Below are 21,849 nucleotides of genomic sequence, written 5' to 3' on the forward strand. Positions count from 1 at the left end.
GAGGAGAGGGGAAGAGAGATTGAAATGTTCTCCTTGGCCCTCCTTTTAGCAGATTCCAGAAATGTTCTGTGGATGCCAGCTTGTATCTCCCCATCCCTGGTCCCTCTCAAGGCTTGAGTCCACCTAGCCCCTTGGGTGTGGGGAGCTGGAATCCAGAACTCTGAGGGAAGTCAGAGCTGGCCCCAGCCCGCCGACCGGGAAATCTGAAGGGCTAGCATTTCTGCAAAGGTGGCCAGATCCTTGGGGCAGCAAGAAGTTCTTCTGGTCCTTGGTTGTGTTCACCAGGGTGGAGGCTCAACATGGTTGGGCACAAAGTTGTAGGAGAGATGAGACCCATACCGAGGCTTCTGGGACAGAAGATGATGGCAGAGAGGTGGCCGTCAGTACGCTGGGCTACCTGGGGCCCACTATCACTCTCCACGTGGAGACGTGGGACATCTGGCAAAGGAGCAGTGCTGGAGAAGAAAGGGGGCAGGACGAGCCCAGGGGCCCCCTCGTCTCCTTGTCCTAGGGGCTATCTAAACCGTTGTGGAGCTTAACCCCAGGCCTTTGGGCTGAGAGATGCTCGAGAACGTGTCTCTGTTTTGCTTTGTTGTATCTGAGAACACGGAGAGCATGTCATGCTCCTGAGACTGCTAGACGCTCCACAGGGTGTGTGGCAGGGGACAAAGGCGGGAACTGGGGTGGGGGGGGCAACACCACCAGCACTCACATAACCCCAGCCTCAGTGTCTTGGCACAGAGCTCTCATGGAGACCCTGGCGTTTTAACGCACACACGCACGCACGCACACAAGCCCTGGCTTCCGTGCCCAGTGCTTCTGGGCAGATGGAAACAGAAAACTAATTAGGGGGACTCTGTGTGTTGGGAACTCCGTCCTGACACAGAGCTTTCAGTACTGCCTGTTTGAAAGGACACAGACATGGCCCCAGGGAGCCCCGGGGAGCCCTGGGATTTGTCCTCTATCAGTCCCGGGGCTTGGGGAATCCGCTCAACTCTCCCTCTGAACGTGAGACATGCCTAGAGCTGGGGTCTCTCCTCTCCTGTCACTCCCTTCACTGTCCCCGACCATGCATCTCTTCTCCCCGTCCGACCTCCTCCTGGCAGGTCCTCTTCCCACAAACGGGTGGGTCCCGAGCGTTAATGATGACAATACAGCTTCATGTGTCGTGTCCCCAGGAGGCACTTCCCCACAAGGAGAGGTGTCATCCGTGACAATGGCACTGGAAGGTCCTGGCACGTGTGCCCCCAGGTGCCCCACCCTCGCCTCCCCCCAGTCCCTATCCTCCATGTCCTCACACTCTGCACCACCCCCTCCCCCGCCCCGCCCGGCAGCTTCTCTTCGAGAACCCCGTGGAGGTGACAACTGGCCGTCTTCCCCTCGCCAGAAGCCCCGCCCGCACCAGACAACCCCCAGGAACCGACAGGGCTCATCCCCGCCGGGCCCAGCAAGCTGGAGCGGGCTCCCCGGGACCAGAGAGGTCCTGCCGCGCGGGCCGCGGCCCATGGTTCCCTCTGGCAGAAGGAGGCCCCTGCCCCCCCACGGCGAGACCCCCGGCTAGGCCACGCCGCCCGCGGGCGACCCCCCGGCTCCGGGCGAGTTCGGCGTCTGGAAGGTCGAGTGGAGCCTGGTCAACAGCTCGGGCTCATCGCCTTTCCCCGAGGCCTGGGCGGCGCCCAGCGGGTAGGCCTCCCGGGCGCGGCCGGGGCCCGCGCAGCTCAGGAAGGCCAGGCAGGCCCCCCGGAGGCGGCCCAGGTCCCGGTGCGTGGACTCGCTGACGAAGCAGTACAGCACGGGGTCGGCCACGCAGTTGAAGCTGGTGAGGAGCAGGGAGAAGTGGTAGGCGTTGAAGACGGCCTTGGCGAACTGGCAGCTGGCCTCCCAGAGGCTGCGCACGAGCAGCAGAGCGTGGTAGGGCAGGAAGCAGGCCAGGAAGATGACCACGGTGCTGAGCACCAGCCGCTGGATCTGGTCCTTGCGGCTCTTCTGGGTGCCGTGGCTGCGGCACACGGCCCGCAGGATGCCCCGGTAGGAGGCCAGCAGCAGGCAGAGGGGGAAGAGGAAGCCCACGAGGAAGCGGTAGTAGTTGATGCCCCGCTGCCATGGCTCCAGGGGGTAGTGCTCGAAGCAGACGCGGTGCCGGTCCTCGTCCTCCACCACCTCCTTGTGCATGAGGAAGTAGACGCTGCTCAGCAGCTCCTTGGCCCAGATGAGCGCGCTGACGCCCACGGCCGCCTTGAGCGTGCGGAACTGGTGGAAGCGGAAGGGGTGGGCCACGGCCAGGTAGCGGTCGATGGAGATGCAGCAGAGGAAGCCCACGCTGATGTAGATGTTCTCGTAGAGGAGGATGCCGCACACCTGGCAGGACAGGTCCCCGTGCGACCAGTGGTCGTGCTGCAGCACGTACTGCAGCCAGAAGGGCAGCGAGCAGATGTAGAAGAGGTCGGCCAAGGTCAGGTTGCACAGGTACACGCCCAGCTCGTTCCGGGCCTTGATCTGCAGGTAGCCAAAGTAGAGGGACAGGCAGTTGGCCGGGAAGCCCACCACCAGCACCACGACGTAGACCACCGGGGCCAGAGTCTGGTGGATGGTGTGGTCAATGGCGCACAGCGAGCTGTTCTCTGCAGTGACGTTCCCCATCTTTGGGCCTCAGGGCGCCGGGCGCCTCGCCCCTCACCGGCTCAGGGACCGGGCCGGTCTCTCTACAGCCATCTTGTTCGCTGGCTGCGGCTCAAGCTGTACCAAAAGCTGGGCCTCCTGGGTGGTGGGTAAGCCCCTGAAAGGTAAAGGCAGGAAGGGCTTAGGATGATAGCAGCTGACGTTTATGTAGCCCTGCTGGGTGTCAGGTACCGTTCTAAGCGCCTCACGCAATGGAGAAGACTGGGCCAACCTCAACTCAACTCGACTATCTAGTTGGCTACCTTGGTCACGCACCAAGACACTCAATGGTGGTTTGTGCCTCCCTATCCCCGCTCCCTGGCTTCCTATCCCTTATTTATTTTCCTGGTCTCTCAGGGCAGCAAGGAAGGCTAGGAGCTCTTGTGAGCACAGCCTCATCCCGAGCCCCGCTCTCCAAGGGCCGCTCAAGGTAAAGACCAATTCCAACCCGCACACAACAGCAAGGGCCCCGGCCCCTCTCCCTATGACAGCACTATGCATCATTCACAGTTTTCCTACTTGCTCCCAAGAATGTACCAGGTCAGTTAGCCCTGAGGCCACAGCCCCTTCTGGGGGCCTTTCCGGACAGCCCAGAAGGGGCCCAACCTTGCCTCGTCCTATTGTGCTCTGGTGAGGAGGAACAAAGAGCATGCTTCCCACGGGGCACTGCCTGGATTCCTGGGTGCTCATCAGGAGGTGCTACCTCACCCCCTCTCTGTGGAATTGAGGACCCAGCGCAGGGAACAACACAAGGAACCAACAGAAATGCGTGCGAGGCCAGGGTCAGCCGCTTACAGGCTGTGCGAGCGATTTCCCGTCTCTGAGTGTCAGTGTCCTCATCTGTAATGTGGGCACAGAAACACCTGTCCTCGGGTCAGCATCAGGGCCACGTAAAATGACGGATGCCAAAATCCACAGCATTGTTTCACCAGAGGCAAAGAGGCAGAGTAAAATATGGCAAGTCTTAACATTGGTGGAAAGCTCATATTGTTGAGAATTTAACAACAACAAAAAAATGCTACTTCTACGTGTACAAATACATTTGAACAAGAGAGAACAAAGATTTCTCTTGTGAGTCCACTTTATAAATTAATATATCGAAACGAAAGGCCTGAGCTACTCTACTGATTGAACGCTTCTGGCCCCACTGAAAAATCTCACTGTTTCTAAATCAGGACTTCTAATTTTTTGTTTGTGTAAGAATCATCCTCCCAGAGAGCCTCGTTAGCCACTTTTTTTCCCCTGACCGCCCCCTTTCTGTGAAATTTTAATACCCCAAATATATTGCACATCTGTTTGTGTACTGTGACCCTTGGAAGGGTGACAAATCATTGTAATAGCTAAGGGTTTTTTTTCACCCCACCCAAGAACCAATTTCACCCCCCGCCTCGAGCAGGTACAGTCCATAGGGTTGCAAATTCTGAATGAGTGAGGAGGTTTGAATTAAGCTGTTTTGAAGTATCAGCAGATCCACCCTGCCCCTTGCATTGTCTCTCCACCATAGTCAAGCTGCGACTCAGGGACCCAGAAGGGAGACCCCTCAGAGTATGCCGGGCAGCCACCTCACCACCTGCTGACCACAGCCCCTCCCTCCGCCGCCTCACCCCTGCAGCTCTGTTGTGGCTCTTGCCTGGCCCCGTGGCCCCTGGAGCCAGGGCTCAGCCTGGAAGCGGGTGCAGCGTGCAGGGAAGGGGCTCAGAGACACCCAGCCCAGCAGTTCCAGTCCTGGGGTGCAGGGAGGGTAAACTTGAGAGATGCCCCTGCAACCCCCTGCTCAATCTTGTAAATAAGTAAGTATGGGCATTCTTCCTGGGGAAGGACCCTGTAGCTTTCATAAGGGTCTCTAGACGGGCAAGAGATGGTTCTACCAAAGCTACCCTCCTCACATGGTTCCCTCCCCCACCCCAGCTCTCCCATTCGTCCCCCGCCAATGACCCACATGGAAGCCACAGCCCTCTTTCTAGAATATAACCAGGTCCTCTTCTTCCTTGCTTAAAAGCCACTGAGATGGCTTCTTATCACACCTACAGTAAAACCCAAACTCCTGATAGGACCTTCAAGGCCCAGCGTGATCCGGCCCCGCCCAGCTCCCTCGGCCTCGCCCACCACCACCATGCATTAGCCATAAAACCCAGCTGTCTGCGGCTCAGGCCTCGGCTGCATAAGCCGTTGTCTCTCGGGAGAGCTGTCCCCTGCACACACACCCCCCCCCCCCCGCAACCTCCACCTCCACAGCAGGGCTGGCTCCTTTTCTGCAAGATCTCAGCTGACCACCCCACATAAGTAGCCCCCTCCCCGGTAACCCTCACACCTCCTGCTTGACTGCTCCTCAGAGCCCCCAGCAGCATCCGAGATTGCTCTTGTCGGTTAACTTGACTGCGGCTGCTGATCTGTCTCCTCCACGGGGATGTGAATTGCAAGAGGCCAGAGGCCAGGTGCACCTTGAACTGTGCCTGGCACTTCAGAGGCTCTCATAAACACTGCTGGAAGGAATAAGTGAATGCCACCGCCCCATTTCACAGGTGGGGAAACCAAGGTCGCCCGAAGCCTGACTGAGGAAGGAAGCCTGGGTCTCCCTGCTGCATGTCCCACCTCCCTGCCTCCTGACAGCCATCCCCAGCTGAGGCTCGCTCCCAAACTCTCAGTCTCCAGAAGATGAGGATGCCCGGTCGGGCTCAGCTCTCCATCCTACACAAGCCTGGAATCTCAGTGATGGTGGTGGAGGGGAGTGCTTCTTGGTGTTTTTAATGGTGGTTACATATATATATAACATACAATTTACCACGGAAAGCATTTTAAAATGTACAGTTGATTAGTCACACTGTCATGCAACCAGCACCACCATCTGTCTCCAGAACTTTTTCATCGTCCCAAACTGAAACTCTGTCCCCATGAAACACTAACTGAGCTCCCCATCCCCCTCTGCCCCCCACCCCAGGCCCTGGCACCCACCATTCTACTCTCTGTTCCTGTGAATGTGACTATTCTAGGGCCCTCGTCTAAGAGAAATCGTTCAGGGTTTGTCTTTTGGTGACTGGCTTATTTCACTTAGCAAAATGTCCCCGAGATTCATTCATGCTGTAGCATATTGCAGAATTGCCTTCCTTTTTAAGGCTGAATAATATTCTATTGTATGTATTTACTATATTTGGTTTTTCCATTCATTTGTCAGTGAACACTTGCTTCTGCTCTACCCGTTGGCTTTTGGGAATAATGCTGCTATGAACATGGATGTACGGTTATCTATTCGCGTCCCTGCTTTCAGCTCTTCTGGGTAGATACCCAGAAGTGGAATTACTGGATCAGATGGTAGTTCTATTTTTAATTTTTTGAGGAACTGCCACTCTGTTTTCCACAGCAGCTGCACCATTTTACATGCCCACCAGTGGTGCACAAGGGCATTTTCTTGTTTTTCGTTTTTTGGGTTTTTTTGCTTTTTGTGTGTTTTGGTTCTGCTTATATGTTTTGATGGTGAGAAGAAGGGGAAAGGGGCAGCTGAGGCCTGTGACCCCAAAACTCTGCCCAGTGTGTCAAACTGTGGCTCCGTTCACCTTCCTCTTGCCAGCCCCCCTATCCCTGAATCCCAAGCCCACACCTGCGGGGCCAGATGGTTCGGCTGGCTTCCATATGAGAAGCGGACAGCAGTCCAGGGCCCCGAGCCGTTCCCAGGAGCACTCACCCAGGGCGAATGAAGCCATAGCGAAAAACACGTGCTGTCAGGTCTTAGGAATTCGCTGAGAGTCACCAGGCTGAAGCCTGTTGTTTACTGGCCGTGAGTGTGTATCTGTGTGGGGGGCAGGGGTGTGGGGGACGGGGCAGTGCTGGGGCAACAGCGTGTCCCTTCCTCTTTCCTAGGCCAACAATAATCGAAATTTGGCAGTCAGAGTCAAAAATACTCAAGCCTGCAGGGCAAAGAAGAGACATTTACTATGTTTAGATTAAAGCACTTCCTACGTTCCCTTGTAGAAAAAGGGTGTTTTAAGAGCCGTGGTTTTCAATTTAGGTGCATTAGAGTGCTCTGGAAGATTTGTTTAAAACAGATTATTGAGCCTCACCTTCAGTGTTTCTAAGTCAGTGGGTCTGAGGTGGGGCTTGGGAATGTCCAGCGTGTTCCTAAGGTGATGTTGGTGCAGCGGACCCATGAAGCACACTCCTGTGTAGCCAGGCGCTCAAACGTCTGGAACGTCTGGGATTTGGCTCCTGGTAAGTGGCAGGATAAGCACCCAGATAACATGAGTTCCCAAGCTGGGGAGCAGAGGTGGCTGGAAGGGAAATTTAGGACCCAGCAGGACCTCGTGGGCAGAACCAGGATACAGCCCATGCAAGGTCAATAGCCTGATTCAATCTCTCGACAAACAGTGACTGGATCTGTCGGGGTACTTACACCTCGTATTTGCAAAATCTTTTACAGTTTGCGGAGCATTTCATATCTGCTCTCCCCCATCTTCACAAAGGCCCTGTTATTTCCCCCATTTGAGGGATGAGGCAACTGAGGCCCAGAGAGATGGAGTGGCTTGCCCAAGAGTCCAGTTCCTCTGGATTTCTCCCACCCTCAGGGAACCTCCAATCTCATAGGCATAACTTACTCTTACCCGGGGGCAGTGTATGGCGGTGCTGTGAGCATCCCTCACACTCACATTTAATGTTGGTTTGTTCTTTTCACACCACACACATCCTCTGGGGGACAGCATGCCTCTCTGGTTTCAACCCCATCTGCACTCTACGACTCCTAGACCTCCCACCAGGTGGACGGTGGACAAAACCAGCGTCCCGCTGCCTCACCGGACATGGTCAGTCAGGCCCACCCCACTTCCCTCATTTCTGCATGAATCTGCTCTTGGAAGGGTCATCTCTACCTGCCCAGTTAAAGGGCCTTCAGCTTCTTTCCTCATCTTCATCCAAAGCCTCCAGTTAATTACCCAGTTCTACCATTTTCAGCTCCTAAATATTTCCCACATCAGTCTGTTCCTCTTCAGTTTCCTCACCAGTGCTCTAGACTGGCTTGGTCAAGGCTTCATCCCCAGAATCAGTGCAATGGCTTCCTATTGGATTTCTTGGCTCCATCTTACCACCCTTAAGGCCATCCTCTAAAATGCAAATCTAACATAATCATTCCTACTTCAAATCCTTCAATGGCCCTCCATCCATCCATCCATCCATCCATCCATTCATTTATCCATTCATACAACAGATACTTATTGAGTATCTGTTGTATGGAAGCCACTGTGCTAGACACGGTCACTTAGTGTAACTCAAGGTGCATTTACTCTCATGGGACAGTGAAGAAGACAGGTGAAACCAGCTCCTAAAGAGAGCACAGGATTTTAAGGGAGTTCATAGGAGGTAACCCAACCCAGCCCAAAAAGCCTTCCTGAGCAGCAAGTTAGGCTAAGACAGAAGAAGGGGGAAGGGCTGCCCAAGCAGAGGGGAGTTTCTGTCTGTGGAAACAATGTGTGCAACCGGCCAACTATGAGAGATGATGGGCACTTTTGGGGAACTGACAGTAGCCTGGCATGACAGGGTCTAGGTATGAGGAAGCATGGCCAGAGGGGAGACAAGAAGCTGTAGCAACTGACAACTAATGAGAAGGGAGATGGACAAATCTGAGTCAGGGGCAAATCTGAGATGTTCCTCAGTGCTTGGTCCTTGTAAGCTCTCAAAAATTACTTGGTAGATGCGTGGAGAGGTGGTGAGGTAGGTGGGTGGGTGGGTGGATAGGTGAATGGGTGGATAGATGGGGGGCAGGTGGATGAATAAATGAATGCATGAAGGTAGATGGACAGATGAGTAAGTGAATGGGTAGAGAGATAGATGGATGGGTGGATGCATGGGTAGCTGAATGTGTAAACAGCTAGATGGGCGAGGAGTAGACAGATAGATGGATGGGTTAATGGGTAGAGAAATGGATGAATGGGTGACTGGATAGGTAGATGGGTTTGAGGTTGGGTGCTGGGACAGTGGGGCTGTCATTAATAGAAACAGAAAAGTAAGAAGGAAGATTTACTCTAGCCTCCACTCCAGCAGCCGAGCATCTGCTCAAGCCTCCAGAGCTGGTCAGAGGCTCCAGCTTTTTCTCCTAGGTCTAATCCCAGCCAGCCTCCCCTACTGGTTCCTGAGGACACGTACCCCCAGATGGAAACTACACCCTGCCCAGGAGTGTCCTTTCTGTACCTGGTCTCCATAGGAAACTTGCTCCTCAAAAATCAAGGGACACAGTGGATGCAAAAGTGATCTGTAAATGGAAAAACGTAGACAGAGTGGCAGAACCAAGCCAAATCAGCGGAGAGCCCTCCACCTACCAGGAATGTTTCCGTACATTCACTCTCTTTCAACACCACTCTTATCTGGGCTCACTTTACAGATGAAAAAACTGAGGGTTGGAGAGATGAACCAACCTGCTCAAGATTCCACAGTCACGATGTGGCAGGCCAGGTTTTGAAGTCAGATCGGCCCACACTTTCTTCTGCATCACATTCTTTTTTTTTTTTTTTTTTTTAAGATTTTTGTTTATTTATTTGACAGCGAGAGACACAGTGAGAGACGGAACACAAGCAGGGGGAGTGGGAGAGGGAGAAGCAGGCTTCTGGCTGAGCAGGGAGCCCGATGTGGGACTCGATCCGGGGACTCCAGGATTATGACCTGAGCCGAAGGCAGTCGCTTAACGACTGAGCCACCCAGGTGCCCCTGCATCACATTCTCTTTCTGTCCGTCATGATTATCACTGAGCAACCACCCTCTACCTCCAGGCTTCACTGAGCCCCAGTCCTCGGATGCCACCACGAGGGCCCCCAGGCTTAGTCCTGGGCTGGTCCCCTGCACCCTGGCAGGTGCTCTACCAGGTCAACTGTTTCCTCAACACCCACTGAGGAAAACCCAAGGTGCGCCCAGTCCGTGGTTGCCCAAGGGGTGGGGATCGGGGCAAAGAACAAACATGGGGAGCCCCTGCGTCTGCCTCAAACACTTCATCATCCAGCTAAGAAACCCAGAGACTACACAAAACAACCCAACACCTAAAAGCAAATCTTTACACAAATGTCCAACAGCACGGAGGTCTCCGAGGACTTTAATGACCATGAGAAACTAGCCCTCTTTGGGAGGAAGGAAGGAAGCGCCTCTTTGACGCAAGCTGAGAGTCTCCTGCACATTCCCAGCCAGAAGGCGGAGGTGCCTGATGCTGGCATTGAGCTGGTGCATAAACAGTGATCTAATCTTCGCGTCTCTTCCGTGTGCTGCACTCAGGCACGCACACAGACAGTTACTCACGGAGCCCCGAGCCCACGGAGCGGGGAGTTTCCTGCAGGCCCAGCTTCCCTTCCCTTCAGCGGTTAAACCTCTGCATGCTCTCAGAGGCTGACATTTCCCTCTGGGACACAAGTAGAAATCAGGCTGCAGCCTGCCTTGGTCCCATCTGGCTCCCAACTATCCTCACTCCAGCACCAACAACAAGGAGACAATATCATTTCTAAAGCCCTTGCAACTGTTTCGAAGTTCAGTCCCATGGGGGAGCTGGGGGGGCCTCGGGGCTCAGGCTGTCCCTCTGAGGCAGCTGGGCTGGCACGGCTATCCCCTTTCACAGAACCTGAAGCCCAGAGAGCCTAAGCCAGTGGCTCAAGCTCATACAGTAAGTCAGGTGGATCTGAATCCAGAACCCGGCATCATGGCACGAATTTGCTGCCTTTTAAGCTCTTTCGACCACAAGCCACAGCAAGAACACACGACATCGTAACCAAGCACGCACAGACATTATACACACGCATGCATGCACAGTGAGAAACAAACTTCCCCAAAGCAATACTTACCCCAGGACTTGCACTCTGATCATTTCTACTTGGTTTTCAAAATGCAGCTCGTTAGCTACTAAATTGATTTCTTGACCCACCAATGAGTCACCATCCTCCGTTTGGACGCAGCAGGACTGATCCCCCGCCTTGCTCAGCCTCCAGACCCCAAGAAGGTGATGACGGTCTCTGCCGCCAGGTGAGGAGCAGGCAGGGAGTGAGCGGCAGGAAAGGGGGAATCTGGGTCTTCTCTGACCGTCCACCTGGCTGAGCTGTGCCCTCAAACCTCAAATAGCCCGGGCTTCCTCCAGACGCTCTGCAGAGGCCTGGGGGAGGAGACTGGACCCACCTTGCCGGGCCTGGGGGACGCCCCAGGCAGGCCACCCTGCAGCCAGGACCCGCGCTTCCCCTCCAGAGATTTTCCACAGACCACACCTCCCAGCTCGGTCTAGAAAATCCCAGCAGGAGGCTGCCCATTCCTGAGCTGAGGCAGAATCATGTGAACTCCGATCTGGTATCAGGCTGGGCGGTTGCCGAGGAACACTCCCCAGCCAAGGATGAGAGTGGGGTGGGGGGACGGCTCCCTCCACACATCCTCCGAACGCTTGCCCCACACCCCAGGGGGGCAGGGAGAAACCTCACCAGGACTGTTCAAGCCTGAGTTAGGGGCAGGGGCCCTGGGGAGTCAGGGGGGGTTGCGGGGGGAGCCGAGTGCACTGATTCTACCCATCAAACCACCCTGAGCACCTACAGAAGACCAGGAGAGGGGGTGCAGGAGGTTGAACCCCTGCCCCAGGGGTCCTTGCTTGAGCCATTCAGACAGACCAGTGCTCCAGCAACTAGAATATACCGCGTACACCGACCGGCAAGGACAAAGGGATAACAGGCAAGGAGTGGGGAGGACGGCTATTTCCATGCCCATCCCTGGGGTGTCACCTTTCGGCGGCTCACAAGCGACATCTGGGTCAGTGGGTCACACCTCACCTAAGAAAACACTTGGAGAGCTTATAAAAAAGAATGCCAATGGCCATGCCCTATCTCAGATGGATGAAATCATCCTTTCTGGAGGGGAGGTGCGAGCACCAGGGTTTTAAAGGTCTCTGGACAACTCCAGCGGGCAGCCAGGTGCAGCAGTGCTGATGGGGTGGAAGCACGTTGGGTCCTGTTTTGCGGACCAACAAAGCCAGGGCAACAGAGGAAGGTTCTGGGCTATGAATAAGGCAAACAGCAGTGTTTTAAAGTAGCCTGGCTCGAGTGGGCAGCCAGCACTGGGCTCTGGCTTCATGGGGTCTTCTGCCTCTCAGGGGCGTTTACTAAACTTCCTCAGTGCCGCAGGACTGAAAGAAGCCCTGGAGGTTACCCAGCTCAGCCCCCTCAGTTTACAAATGGGGAAACTCAGGCACACAGAGGCCAAGGGTCTAGACCGGGGCCCCACAGCTAAGTGAGAGAGCGGCGATTCTCAGAACGTGCTGCTGACTGCAGGTGCCATGCTCTGTTGGCAGAGCCTCCTCCCTTTGACGTGATCACCTTGGAAGGGGCTCATAGGATGCGTTGCTGGAGCCAGAAAGCCAACGTCCGCTGTGCTTGGGGGTCACTGAGAAAGTGCAGTCTCTCTGCCCCATTGGGTGATCTGTGGGACTCATCCTCTCCTGAGGATGAATCACTATTATAGTCTTTTGGGGGAACTATATTGGTAGGGGTGTCAGAAGAAAATCCCCTCCTGTGGGGTCTGGGCCCTCCAAGCAAAAGCTTCTATGTCAGCTGCCGCAAAAGTCTGCATCTCGTGATGGAGTGGTAGTGCAGGTTTAGACCCACATGTTTCTCCTGAGTCGCAGAAGTGTGGCTGGTCTTCCCTCATGTCACAGGAAGGAGCGGGTGGGTGAGGAGTGCACGGTCAACTTAGTAGTGAATGCCTGGCTACCCGGGGGACACACAGGCCAGAGGAAAGGCTCTCTCTCTCTGGCCCAGCTTAACAGGACATAGACCCGCAGACTGTCTATACCTGCGGAAACCACGGATGGTACTGCATCCCCTCCCCCGCCCCAGAACCCTCCCCTCCCAGGAGCTGCCCCCAGGCTGCCCAGCCCCCTCTGCAGCAAATAGACACCATATCTCACCTGCAGTGGGGAGTCTTCCTTTCTCCAGGGCCAGAGATCCCCTCTTCCTCCCCAGTGGGCCTTTGGGACTGCAGGTGGAGGGGTGATTCTTACTTTAGTTGAACTCAAATCAGCTGAGCCCACATCTTCTGAGACACCCACTCAGGAAGAGAAAAAGGTGCCAGGATTTTGTCCTTAACCTAAAACGGGAAAGAAGGACTAGAAACTGTGATGACACCAAGCATCGGGCAGTGGCCTGAGGGGTCCTGGGGACCCCATCACTTCGACTCCCCCAAACCTCACTCAATAAACCTACAACTAGGGGCGCCTGGGTGGCTCAGTCGTTGAGTGTCTGCCTTCGGCTCAGGTCATGATCCCAGGGTCCTGGGATCGAGCCCCGCATCGGGCTCTCTGCTCCGCGGGAAGCCTGCTTCTCCCTCTCCCATTCCCCCTGCTTGGATTCCCTCTCTCGCTGTGTCTCTCTCTGTCAAATAAATAAGATCTTAAAAAAATATAAATAAATAAATAAACCTACAACTAAGTGCAAAGTAATGAGTCTGTAATAAAAACATCGTCTCAAGAGAAGCCCCTGGCCTGCCTCCCCCCATTCATACTCTGTCCTTCAGCCCAAAGTGATAGTATCTTGGAGCTGCTGCTGGGCAGAGGGGGGAGTTCAGTGAAGGGTAAGAATGCCTGAGCTCTGTGGGGCACAGTGACCTCCCAGGGGCTGCCAGGGTCTACCTCTGCGGCTCCTTCCATCCTGGAAAGACCTAGGGCCTAAACTGCGCCAGGCCTGCCACCTGAAATCACGGTTTCCCACTCTCAGCCCTTGCGGACAGCAGTCGGGAAGCATTGTAGACCCCCACGAGAACAGCAGCCCCAGAAGGTCAGACTGAGCCCTGGGCCTCCCTGTCTGCCCCCAGCATAAACATCTCCTCCAAGAACCTTGACTCTGAAGGGCTGGTGGGCTTTTCTGAGCCTCTCTGAGCCTATTATTTTGAGCACCATAGGCCACAAGGCTATTGGGCACCCACTGGCCCCTAGAAGTCCAGGCAATCTGAGAAGCACCCTAGGGAGGACCGTGGAGTCGGCCCTGAGCCGGTGGCACCATGCAAGACCTCCAGCACGTGGCAGCAAGCCCAAGGGCACGGGATGAAGGTTAAGAGCAGAGGCGCCGGGCCAGACCGTGCAGGTCTCAATCCCCGTGCTGCCACTGTCTGGCTGTGTGACCTTGAGAAACCGCAGACCTTGCTGACCAATGGACTTCTATGAGAACCAAAGGGGATGAGGTCCAGCAAGTGCCTGGCGCCTAGTAGGTCCTTGATGTCAGTCAGGATACAGTGATGATGGGGATGATGACGATGGTAGAAACAGAGTAGAAGGTGCTGCCCCATGGTCTGATTTACCCTAGGAAGAGTGGAGGGTGAGCAGGCCAGCTCGGTGAGGTGTTTGTTATAGTGCACTACCTGGTTTCCCCTGGCTACTCTACCGATTTGGGGCTAGTTGGGGTAAAGACGTCGGAGGCTCCCTGAGGGCTCTGACAAGTACAAGTGTCTTATCATGAGCCATCTGCTATTTCACTGCAGGGACCTTCGCTGACTTGTATCCCGAAGGCCGGCCTTGACCTTCCCCAGGCCTTCTACTTTCGCACAGGCTGACACCACAGGAGCTGATGCAAGGTGCAATATTGTTGCAGGTTCAAAGGTGGCCAGGTGTGAAGTTAAGATGGCCTCAAGGACCAAGAAAAGAACCAGCAGAGAACCTCCCTGAGTGCCTGGCACCACGGCCCTGGTGGAGTCAGGGAAGAGGTGGGAGCAACTTAGGATCAAGGAGGGCAGTCATTGCCATTTGGGGAGCATGTGCTTAGTACCTGGTCTCAGCACCTTTCAGATGCTTCCTGTTTTAACTTCTGCACCAGTCCTGTGAGGCAGGGTTATCCCTGTCTTCTAGGTAGGGCAACGGAGACTCAAGAGTGCCAGCAACTTGCCCAGGGCCCCATCGCTAGGAAAGAGCAGAACTGTTTGACTCCAAAGACTCTTGACCACTGTATGAGTTTCTTGTTGCTGCTGGAACAAATTGCCACCAGCTTAGCGGCATAAGACAACATAAATTTCTTGTCTTAGAGTCTAGTGGTCAGAAGTCTGACATTAGTTTCACTGGGCTGATAGCAAAGTATTGGCAGGCCTGCCTTCCTTCTGGAAGTTCTAGGGAAAAATCCCTTTCCTTGCCTTTTCGAGCTTCTAAAGGCTTCCAGCATTCCTTGGCTTTCAGCCCCCTTTCAGCTTCCAAGACGGCAGTGGTAGGTTGAGCCCATGTCACGCTGTGTCACTCTGGTCTCTGCTCCCAGCCTCACATCTCCTTCTCTGACTCTGACCCTGCTGCCCCCCTCCTCCACTTTTAAAGACCTTTGTGATCATACTGGGTCCACCCGGATAAACCAGGACAGTCTCCTTTAAAAGTCAGCTGATTAGCAAGCTTGATTCTACCTGCTACCTTAATCTCCCTTAATGTCACGTAAAGTAACATATCCATGGGCTCCAGGGACTGTGACCTGGATATCATTTGGGGGTCCTTATTCTGCCGACTGTGCCACCATATTGCCCTTATTAAAAACCCTACCGAGGGCGCCTGGGTGGCTCAGTTGGTTAAGCGACTGCCTTCGGCTCAGGTCATGATCCTGGAATCCCGGGATCAAGTCCCGCATCAGGCTCCCTGCTCAGCGGGGAGTCTGCTTCTCCCTCTCCCTCTGCCTCTCGTGCTGTCTCTCATTCTCTCTCTCTCAAATAAATAAATAAAATCTTTAAAAACAAAAACAAAAACAAAAACAAAAAAACCCTACCGAGCAGTGCTTCACAAATGTTGACGTGAATCTCCCAGGAATCGCGTTTACGCGTAGAATCTAGTTCGGTAGGTCTGGGGTGAGGCCTGAGCATGTCCGTCTAACAAGCTCCCAGGCCCCTGAGCTGGGCCTGCCTTTCTCCCTTTTGCAGACTCACAGTGCCTGGTACCACACTGCCCGAGGGTCTGGCACTAATAAATGCTTGATAACCAAAGACGGGGGGCAGCTGGGGTGAGGGGCTGGGAGGTGGAGGGGGTAAGGAAGGAAATAAATATCTGGGCATTGTCCCCCACGCCCACCCTGACTCCAGGACAAAGTCTAACCAAAGCCATGGGGCCCAATCAGTAGAGTCACCTGGGAGGTGTGGGGAGTTATGACAGAGCCTCTGGGCAGGGATGGGCTTGGAGTTGTGCCCCCGGAGTGGAGGGCGGGCAAGATGGGCAGAAGGTGGCTGAAGTGTGAAGGCAGGGAGGAGGCCCCATCAGCCCTTGCTCTCGTGGCCCACCCACTTCCTGGCTTCTTCTCCCTACTATTCAAGGTCAAATCCCCCCTCCGGTCTTCAAGGCAGCATCTCCCAGATGAGCTTCAGGAGGCCCGCACCAGTGTTCCCAGGCCCTGCCCTGGATTCACTGAATCAGAATCAGAATCACTTCAGGATGAGGTCCAAGAGTCTGGCCTTTGAGCAATTCCTTTTGGTTTTTCTGACACACACCGAAGTCTGAGCACCAGAGCTTTAAGGCCCAGTTCAAATGCCACCCTCCTCCACACATCCCTCCTTGGGTTCTTTTTGTCTTTCCTTGGCCAACTTGAAACTTCTGAAAGGTGAGGTCTGGGTGTTTTACTGCTGTGACTGCCAGAGAGCTGGGGAGACCAGGGCTCCTCATACAGAGAGAAGTGGCCGGTGAGTTCCAAACGACAGATAGGCCATGGACAAGGGGACGCCGGGTGGGTGCTTACACACTTGGAGTTACTGCTACATGTGAGATGCTGTGCATCCCAGAGCGTGCCCTGATGATGCTTCACAGCAGCCCTGTTAGGTAAATATTATTATCCTGGCTTCACCACCGAAGACACCAAGGTCACAGAGCTGGCTCACGGCAGTGCTGGGGTTCAAGTCAGGTCTGAATTAATTATATTCTAATAATTAACAATGCAGTGCATGGGAATTTGTATGATTACTTGCTCATGCCCATCTCCCCTTCTAGATAGTAAGCCCCAGGAGGAAGGAGGAGCTGGGTCTGTTTTGTTCTCTCTCTGGGAGAAGGTGGTTTGGCCCAAAATAAACGCACAACAACAATGTGCTGAATGTGTGAATGAATACATGAATCTAAAATCCATTTCTTTCTGCAGCCCAGTGTGGCTGAAATTGAAGTCGGGAAATAACAGACTGGGGCAGACAGGCAGACTCTGGGAGGAGGCAATGGGAAGAGGGTTGGTTTTGACTCTGAGGACATGGGTGGGTGGCCATGCGTGAAAATACATTACAGTGGAAACCTACTGCTGAGAGAGAGACTTTGGTCTCTCTTTGGAGAGTCTGTGGTCTCTCTGAGAAGGTCTCAACTGTCTCGGACATCCTTCCTGCTTGGAGCCGAAGCACAAACCACAGACCTGAAGGTTGCCATAGCGACTCCCGGGGCCTGCTGCCCTCCCTGGCCTCCTGCCCTCCCCACCCACGGTACTTCAACCCATCAGCTAATAACCTAATAATGTAGGACAACAGTCGCTCCAAACACCCAGGCAGCAACCCTCTTGAAAAACAAACAGATTTCTCTAGGAAACTGAAAGCTACATCGATGCTCATTATCCTCAGCCTGGGCCACCTGCGAAAAATCTGCTTTTCTGAACCCCAATTACCCTCTTCCTGGCTTCCCCCTCTTGTTTTAAAGACAAGGGGTTGGCAGAGCTGGGGACTGAAGCCCCGGAAGTTCCAAGGAAACAGATACCAGAGAAGCCACTATATAGGATGCCTGCTCCTTCAGCCCGGAATCAGGCCCAGAGAAAGAGATCCGGACCCAAACAGGCTCTGTGATAAGACCCTAGTTATGGATATCTGGATCTCTGCTGGTCGTCTTTGCAAAGTTGAATTAATTTGTCACCATGGCACCCAGGAAAAGTAAAAAAAGCAAAAGCACAAAGGAAGGTTTTCAAGTTGTGGTAGATTCAAGACAGCTGGAAATGATTTGATGCTTTTTCTCATTGAGAGACGGGGTCTAAGTCCCCTGCCCTTGAATCTCGGTGGGCTGTTGCTACTGAGGCCAACTCTGAAGAGACTGGAAGCTTCCACTTCCTATCACTTGGGATAGTTGCCCTTAAAACCTGGCTACCGTGCTGGGAGGGGGCCCACATTGACAGGAACCCAGACCCTGAACGACAGTCCCAGCTGAGGGTCAGCATCAACTGGCTTAGCACACGAGTGTGTGATCTTGGAAGAAGATTCTCTTGCCCCAGCTGGGCCCCATCAGCAGATGCTGCAAGGAGCAGAGATACAGCATCCTCACCAAACCCTGCCCCAATCGTGGATTCCTGAGCAAAGTAGATGAATGCTGTTATTTTAAGCAGCTGTCTTTAAAGTGGTTTGTTATACAGCAGTAGATAACTGGAACACAAGTATTATTTTTCTCCAAAATCAGGTGAGGGCTTATCATGTGCTGGATTCATTCATATGGTTATTTTAATTTTTATAACAACTTTGTGGGGTGGATATAATAATCATCATTTTCCCCATGAACTACTAAGGCTCAGAGAGGGAAGGTATCTTGTTTGAGACCAGCCAGCTAGGAAGGATAAAACCCGTTTTCCACTGTTTGCTGTTGGATGAGTCTTCCCTCCCTACAGTGTGCACTGTACCCAGAAGGGTTCAACATGATGATAATAACAATATTCATAGCTAAGGTTTAGGGGGCACTGCAAAGCTTTCAAGGCAAGATCTTCAGCTGCATGATCTCATGACCACCCTAGGAAGCAGGCTCTATTATCATACCCATTTCACAGAAAGTGACACCGAGGCTTAAAAACAGGGTAGCTGATCTGCCTAAGGTAATAGGTCTAGTAAGAGGAAGAGCTGAGATGTGGATCATAGTCCTCTAGCTTTGGAATGGGGCTCTCAGCAGCAGATGCCCTAATCTATGGCATCCACACTGCTTAAGCCCCACATCCTCTGTTAAGCTCAGGAATTTTCCCTGACTTCTTTTCTTTGAAAGCTTACCTGTGCCAGAAGACACAATCGCATCGTCTCAGATCTGGACCATTCTCACATCTCTTTTGTCCTCACGACCCTCTATGTGGTTGCCATGGCCAATAGTTATTTCTGTTTCACCGAGGCCCAGACACAGAAAGTGACCTGCCCAAAGTCACAGAGCCTCTGGCTCCAAGACTGTGCTCCCTCCTCTATCCCTCCTCCTAAATCCAAAAGTGTCTTCCTGTGCCGTGTGGCCACCCTGTCACTGTTCTCCAGCTTGAGGATAATCCGGGTCCACCGACTGCCAGGCCGGAGGCCTTGCCAACCCCACCCGGCGTTCCTTCGGCCAATCGCAGGCAAGCTTTCCCTGGGCCGGACACCTGCCCTTCACGCAAGAGACACCGACCGAGCAGTTTCGGGGGAAGGAAAGGAAAACCTGGCGAATCTTTGTGTCACTGGGCTGCCTGCCGGGATCTGGGCAGGGTTAGCTGTGTGTGTGTAATTGCCAGGTGGCCACTGAGCCAGCCGAGGGGGTGGCTGCCAGAGCAGGCAGCAACCGCGGGGCAGAGACATTCCACCCCGGAGAGGGACCGGGACGCGCCGGCGGCGCTCGGGGGTTAGACACCAGGCTGGCCCGGCCGCAGCCGCGTCTGCCCGCTTCCGCTAGGCGCCCGCCGTGCTCGTCCGGGGCGCGCCCGCTCTTGGCCGCCGCCGCCCGGGCCCGCGCGCGCGCGCACACGCGGCCGCTCCCGCGCTGGCCCGCCCTGTCCCGCGCACCCACGCGCGCACGCCGTCGCTCCCGCACGGGGCCGCCGCGCCCCGCGCACGTACACGTGGCCGCCACGGGCCCGCGGCTTCCGCGCGCGCTCGCGGGGCCGTGCCGGGGAAGGCGCCGACCTGGCGGCCAGTGCCCGGGACCCGGCGCGCTCGGCTGTGCGCAGGCGGTTTCCTGGTGCGCCAGGGACCCCACGACCGACCGACCCCGACCGTGGCGAGAGGAAGAGGCCTGGCTCCGGGGGACACATACCTGCGCGGTGAAGGGCCAGAGTGCCGGGCGCAGTTACCCCGCGCGTTGTCCGCGCCCCCTCCTAGGGCCAGCGCGCCGCGAGCAAGGTGGGCGCTGCGTCCTCTGGTTGCTGGCAGAGGTGGTCTGGGAACGCTGGCGGGTCCATTTCCTGGCCAGACCCTCCTCCTCGTGGTGCCCCGAGCCCCCCCATCCTCGCCCCTTCCCCTCCTTCCCCCGTCGGGCGCACCCAGTCCTGCGGGTCCTTGCCCTGCCCGTCACTGACCACAGGCCACAGGCGAGGCGCCTGCCAGGAAGAACCACAGTCGCTCAGACCTGTCCTAGAGGTACAGCACTCCCCACCCCCACACCATTGTGTCCCCGGCACAGGGCTCAGACTGGCCTTGCCTCTGCAAAAGGACAAGGGTCCTTCTCCGCCACATCCCTAAGCTGAGAGCAGAGCCCGGGAAGCACCTTTCTGTGCTTTTCACGTCCTTTATCCGCAGCGCCAGCACATCGGTAGCCACTCAGGAAGTGCAATCCCGCGCTGCTGCCCTGAGCCTCTCTCCAGCTCCCCTGACCTCAGCCCCAGCGGGCCAGCCTAGGTTTGTTGCCTCCTGGATCCCTGCCCTGGTGTTCCCCCCCCCCCCCCCCCCCGGGTGTGCCTGAGTCATGCGTGGCCAGGCACAACACAGAGGACCTCCTGCTGGTTTTATTGGGAATTCAATGAGGCGCTAAGGCCACCTGCCTGTCCTCTGCCCCAAACCCCCGTAGAACAGCAGTAACAGTAGCCAGAGCTTTGCAGGGTTGAGCACTCACTGTGTGCCAGGCACTGTACCAAGCACTTAGATGCACGGAACTCATCGGATCCTCCCCACTCTACTAGGTACATACTGTTATCATCCCCATTTTGCACGTGGGGGGATGAGGCACAGAGAGGTCAACTAATGAGCCCGAGGTCACACAGGTAGTAAGTGGAGGCACTGAGATTCAAACCCAAGCAGGTGAGTCCGGAGCCAGCATCCTACCCCAAGCTACCCTTAGCTGTTCCTTCAGCACCTCTGCTCTTTCATACCCGCAGATCTTTTTTTTTTTTTTTTTAAAGATTTTTATTTATTTATTCATGAGAGACAGAGAGAGAGAGGCAGAGGGAGAAGCAGGCTCCCAAGAAGCAGAGAGCCCGATGCGGGACTCGATCCCAGGACCCTGGGATCATGACCTGAGCCGAAGGCAGACGCTTAACCATCTGAGCCACCCAGGCGCCCCATACCCGCAGATCTTAACTGTGTCCCTCTCCACTCAAAAGAACTCCTGAACTCCATCTCCTGAACTCCAGCCCCAGGTTTTAGACCCAAATGTCACTTCCCCTATCAAGCCTTCTTGGCTCTCAGTTGTGCGGTGCTCCCTTGGCTCCCTTCCCAGCATCTTTTGCACCATCCACTGGGGTCACTGGCACCCAGCTGTCTCTCTGCAGGACACTCACTCCTGGCCCAGCGCTTGGCTCAGAGGAGAGCACCCCATTCCTGTTTGTGAAATGAGTGTCTGGGAGTGGCCCCTGCGGGAGTCTGCAGAATCCTGTGCCGTTATGGTTGTTAGGACCCATGGTCGGGGGTTAGGATGGAGGGCAACCAGAGAGCGGGCAGAGAGGTAAAGAGAGAAGTCGATGTCTCACCCTCGGCTAAGCCCTCCGGGTGGCTCAAAACTGCCCTCTTCGTGACTGGGCCCCTCCGTGAGTCTCTGGAGGGAAGTGGACAGTGGACAAGCGGGGAGAAGATACCCTGGCTGGGGGGGGCGGGCAGGGGGAGCAGAGGGAAGCAAGAACCTCCTGGCAAGCTCTTCTCAGAGGCTGTCCTCATTTTGAAATTCCTCCTCCTTGTGAAATCTTCACAAATGGAGTTTTCTGGATTAATTATGCATGCCATAAAAATGCACATCAGAGTTTGCCTTCAAAAGCCAGAGTGTCTAGAGTTGGAGCCCCAGCTCTGCTACATACTAGTAGGACGACCTTGGATAAATCCCTCAAACTCTCTGTGCCTAGTTCCTCATGTGTGAAACGGGGACACGCTTCAAAAGGAAGCTGAGGTGATTTCATGATTAAATCAGGCAAAGCCCTTAGCTCGCCACCCAGCAGATATTAGGGTTCAATGGATGTTCGCTGTTGTCCCCGCCACATACCCTCTTATATGTGGCTCTTATCTTTTGAATGCTTACTGTGTCCCTAGGGCTTATGAATGGTCTCTTTGAATTCCCGCAAGTAGTTTTCTTTCCATTTTACAGATCAGGAAACTGAGGTTCAG

The 21,849-nt window shown here is 54.8% G+C and overlaps 1 protein-coding gene across 4 annotated transcripts in view; it reads right to left on the reverse strand.

Moving 5' to 3' along the window:
• Positions 1-1,339: 1,339 nt before the first annotated feature.
• The window catches only part of GPR68 (G protein-coupled receptor 68), a 28,141-nt gene continuing 7,631 nt past the window's right edge, over positions 1,340-21,849 (reverse strand). The window contains exons 1-3 of one of the 4 annotated variants that reach the window (XM_064571486.1): positions 19,577-19,753; positions 12,554-12,732; positions 1,340-2,776 (exon numbers count right to left, since the gene is read on the reverse strand). In XM_064571486.1, coding sequence (XP_064427556.1) covers positions 1,558-2,640 — 1,083 coding nt within the window. In that variant the 5' untranslated portion in view covers positions 2,641-2,776; positions 12,554-12,732; positions 19,577-19,753 and the 3' untranslated portion in view covers positions 1,340-1,557. Of the gene's footprint in view, positions 2,777-12,553; positions 12,733-19,576; positions 19,754-20,026; positions 20,139-21,849 lie in introns of those variants that run through there. The other 3 variants (XM_064571487.1, XM_064571489.1, XM_064571488.1) reach the window with 3 other exon arrangements.

Source organism: Mirounga angustirostris, unplaced genomic scaffold (genome assembly GCF_029215605.1).
Source record: "Mirounga angustirostris isolate CCGP_5_RB_7025 unplaced genomic scaffold, mMirAng1.0.hap1 SCAF_9, whole genome shotgun sequence".
In the NCBI taxonomy this organism is placed as follows: Eukaryota; Metazoa; Chordata; class Mammalia; order Carnivora; family Phocidae; genus Mirounga; species Mirounga angustirostris.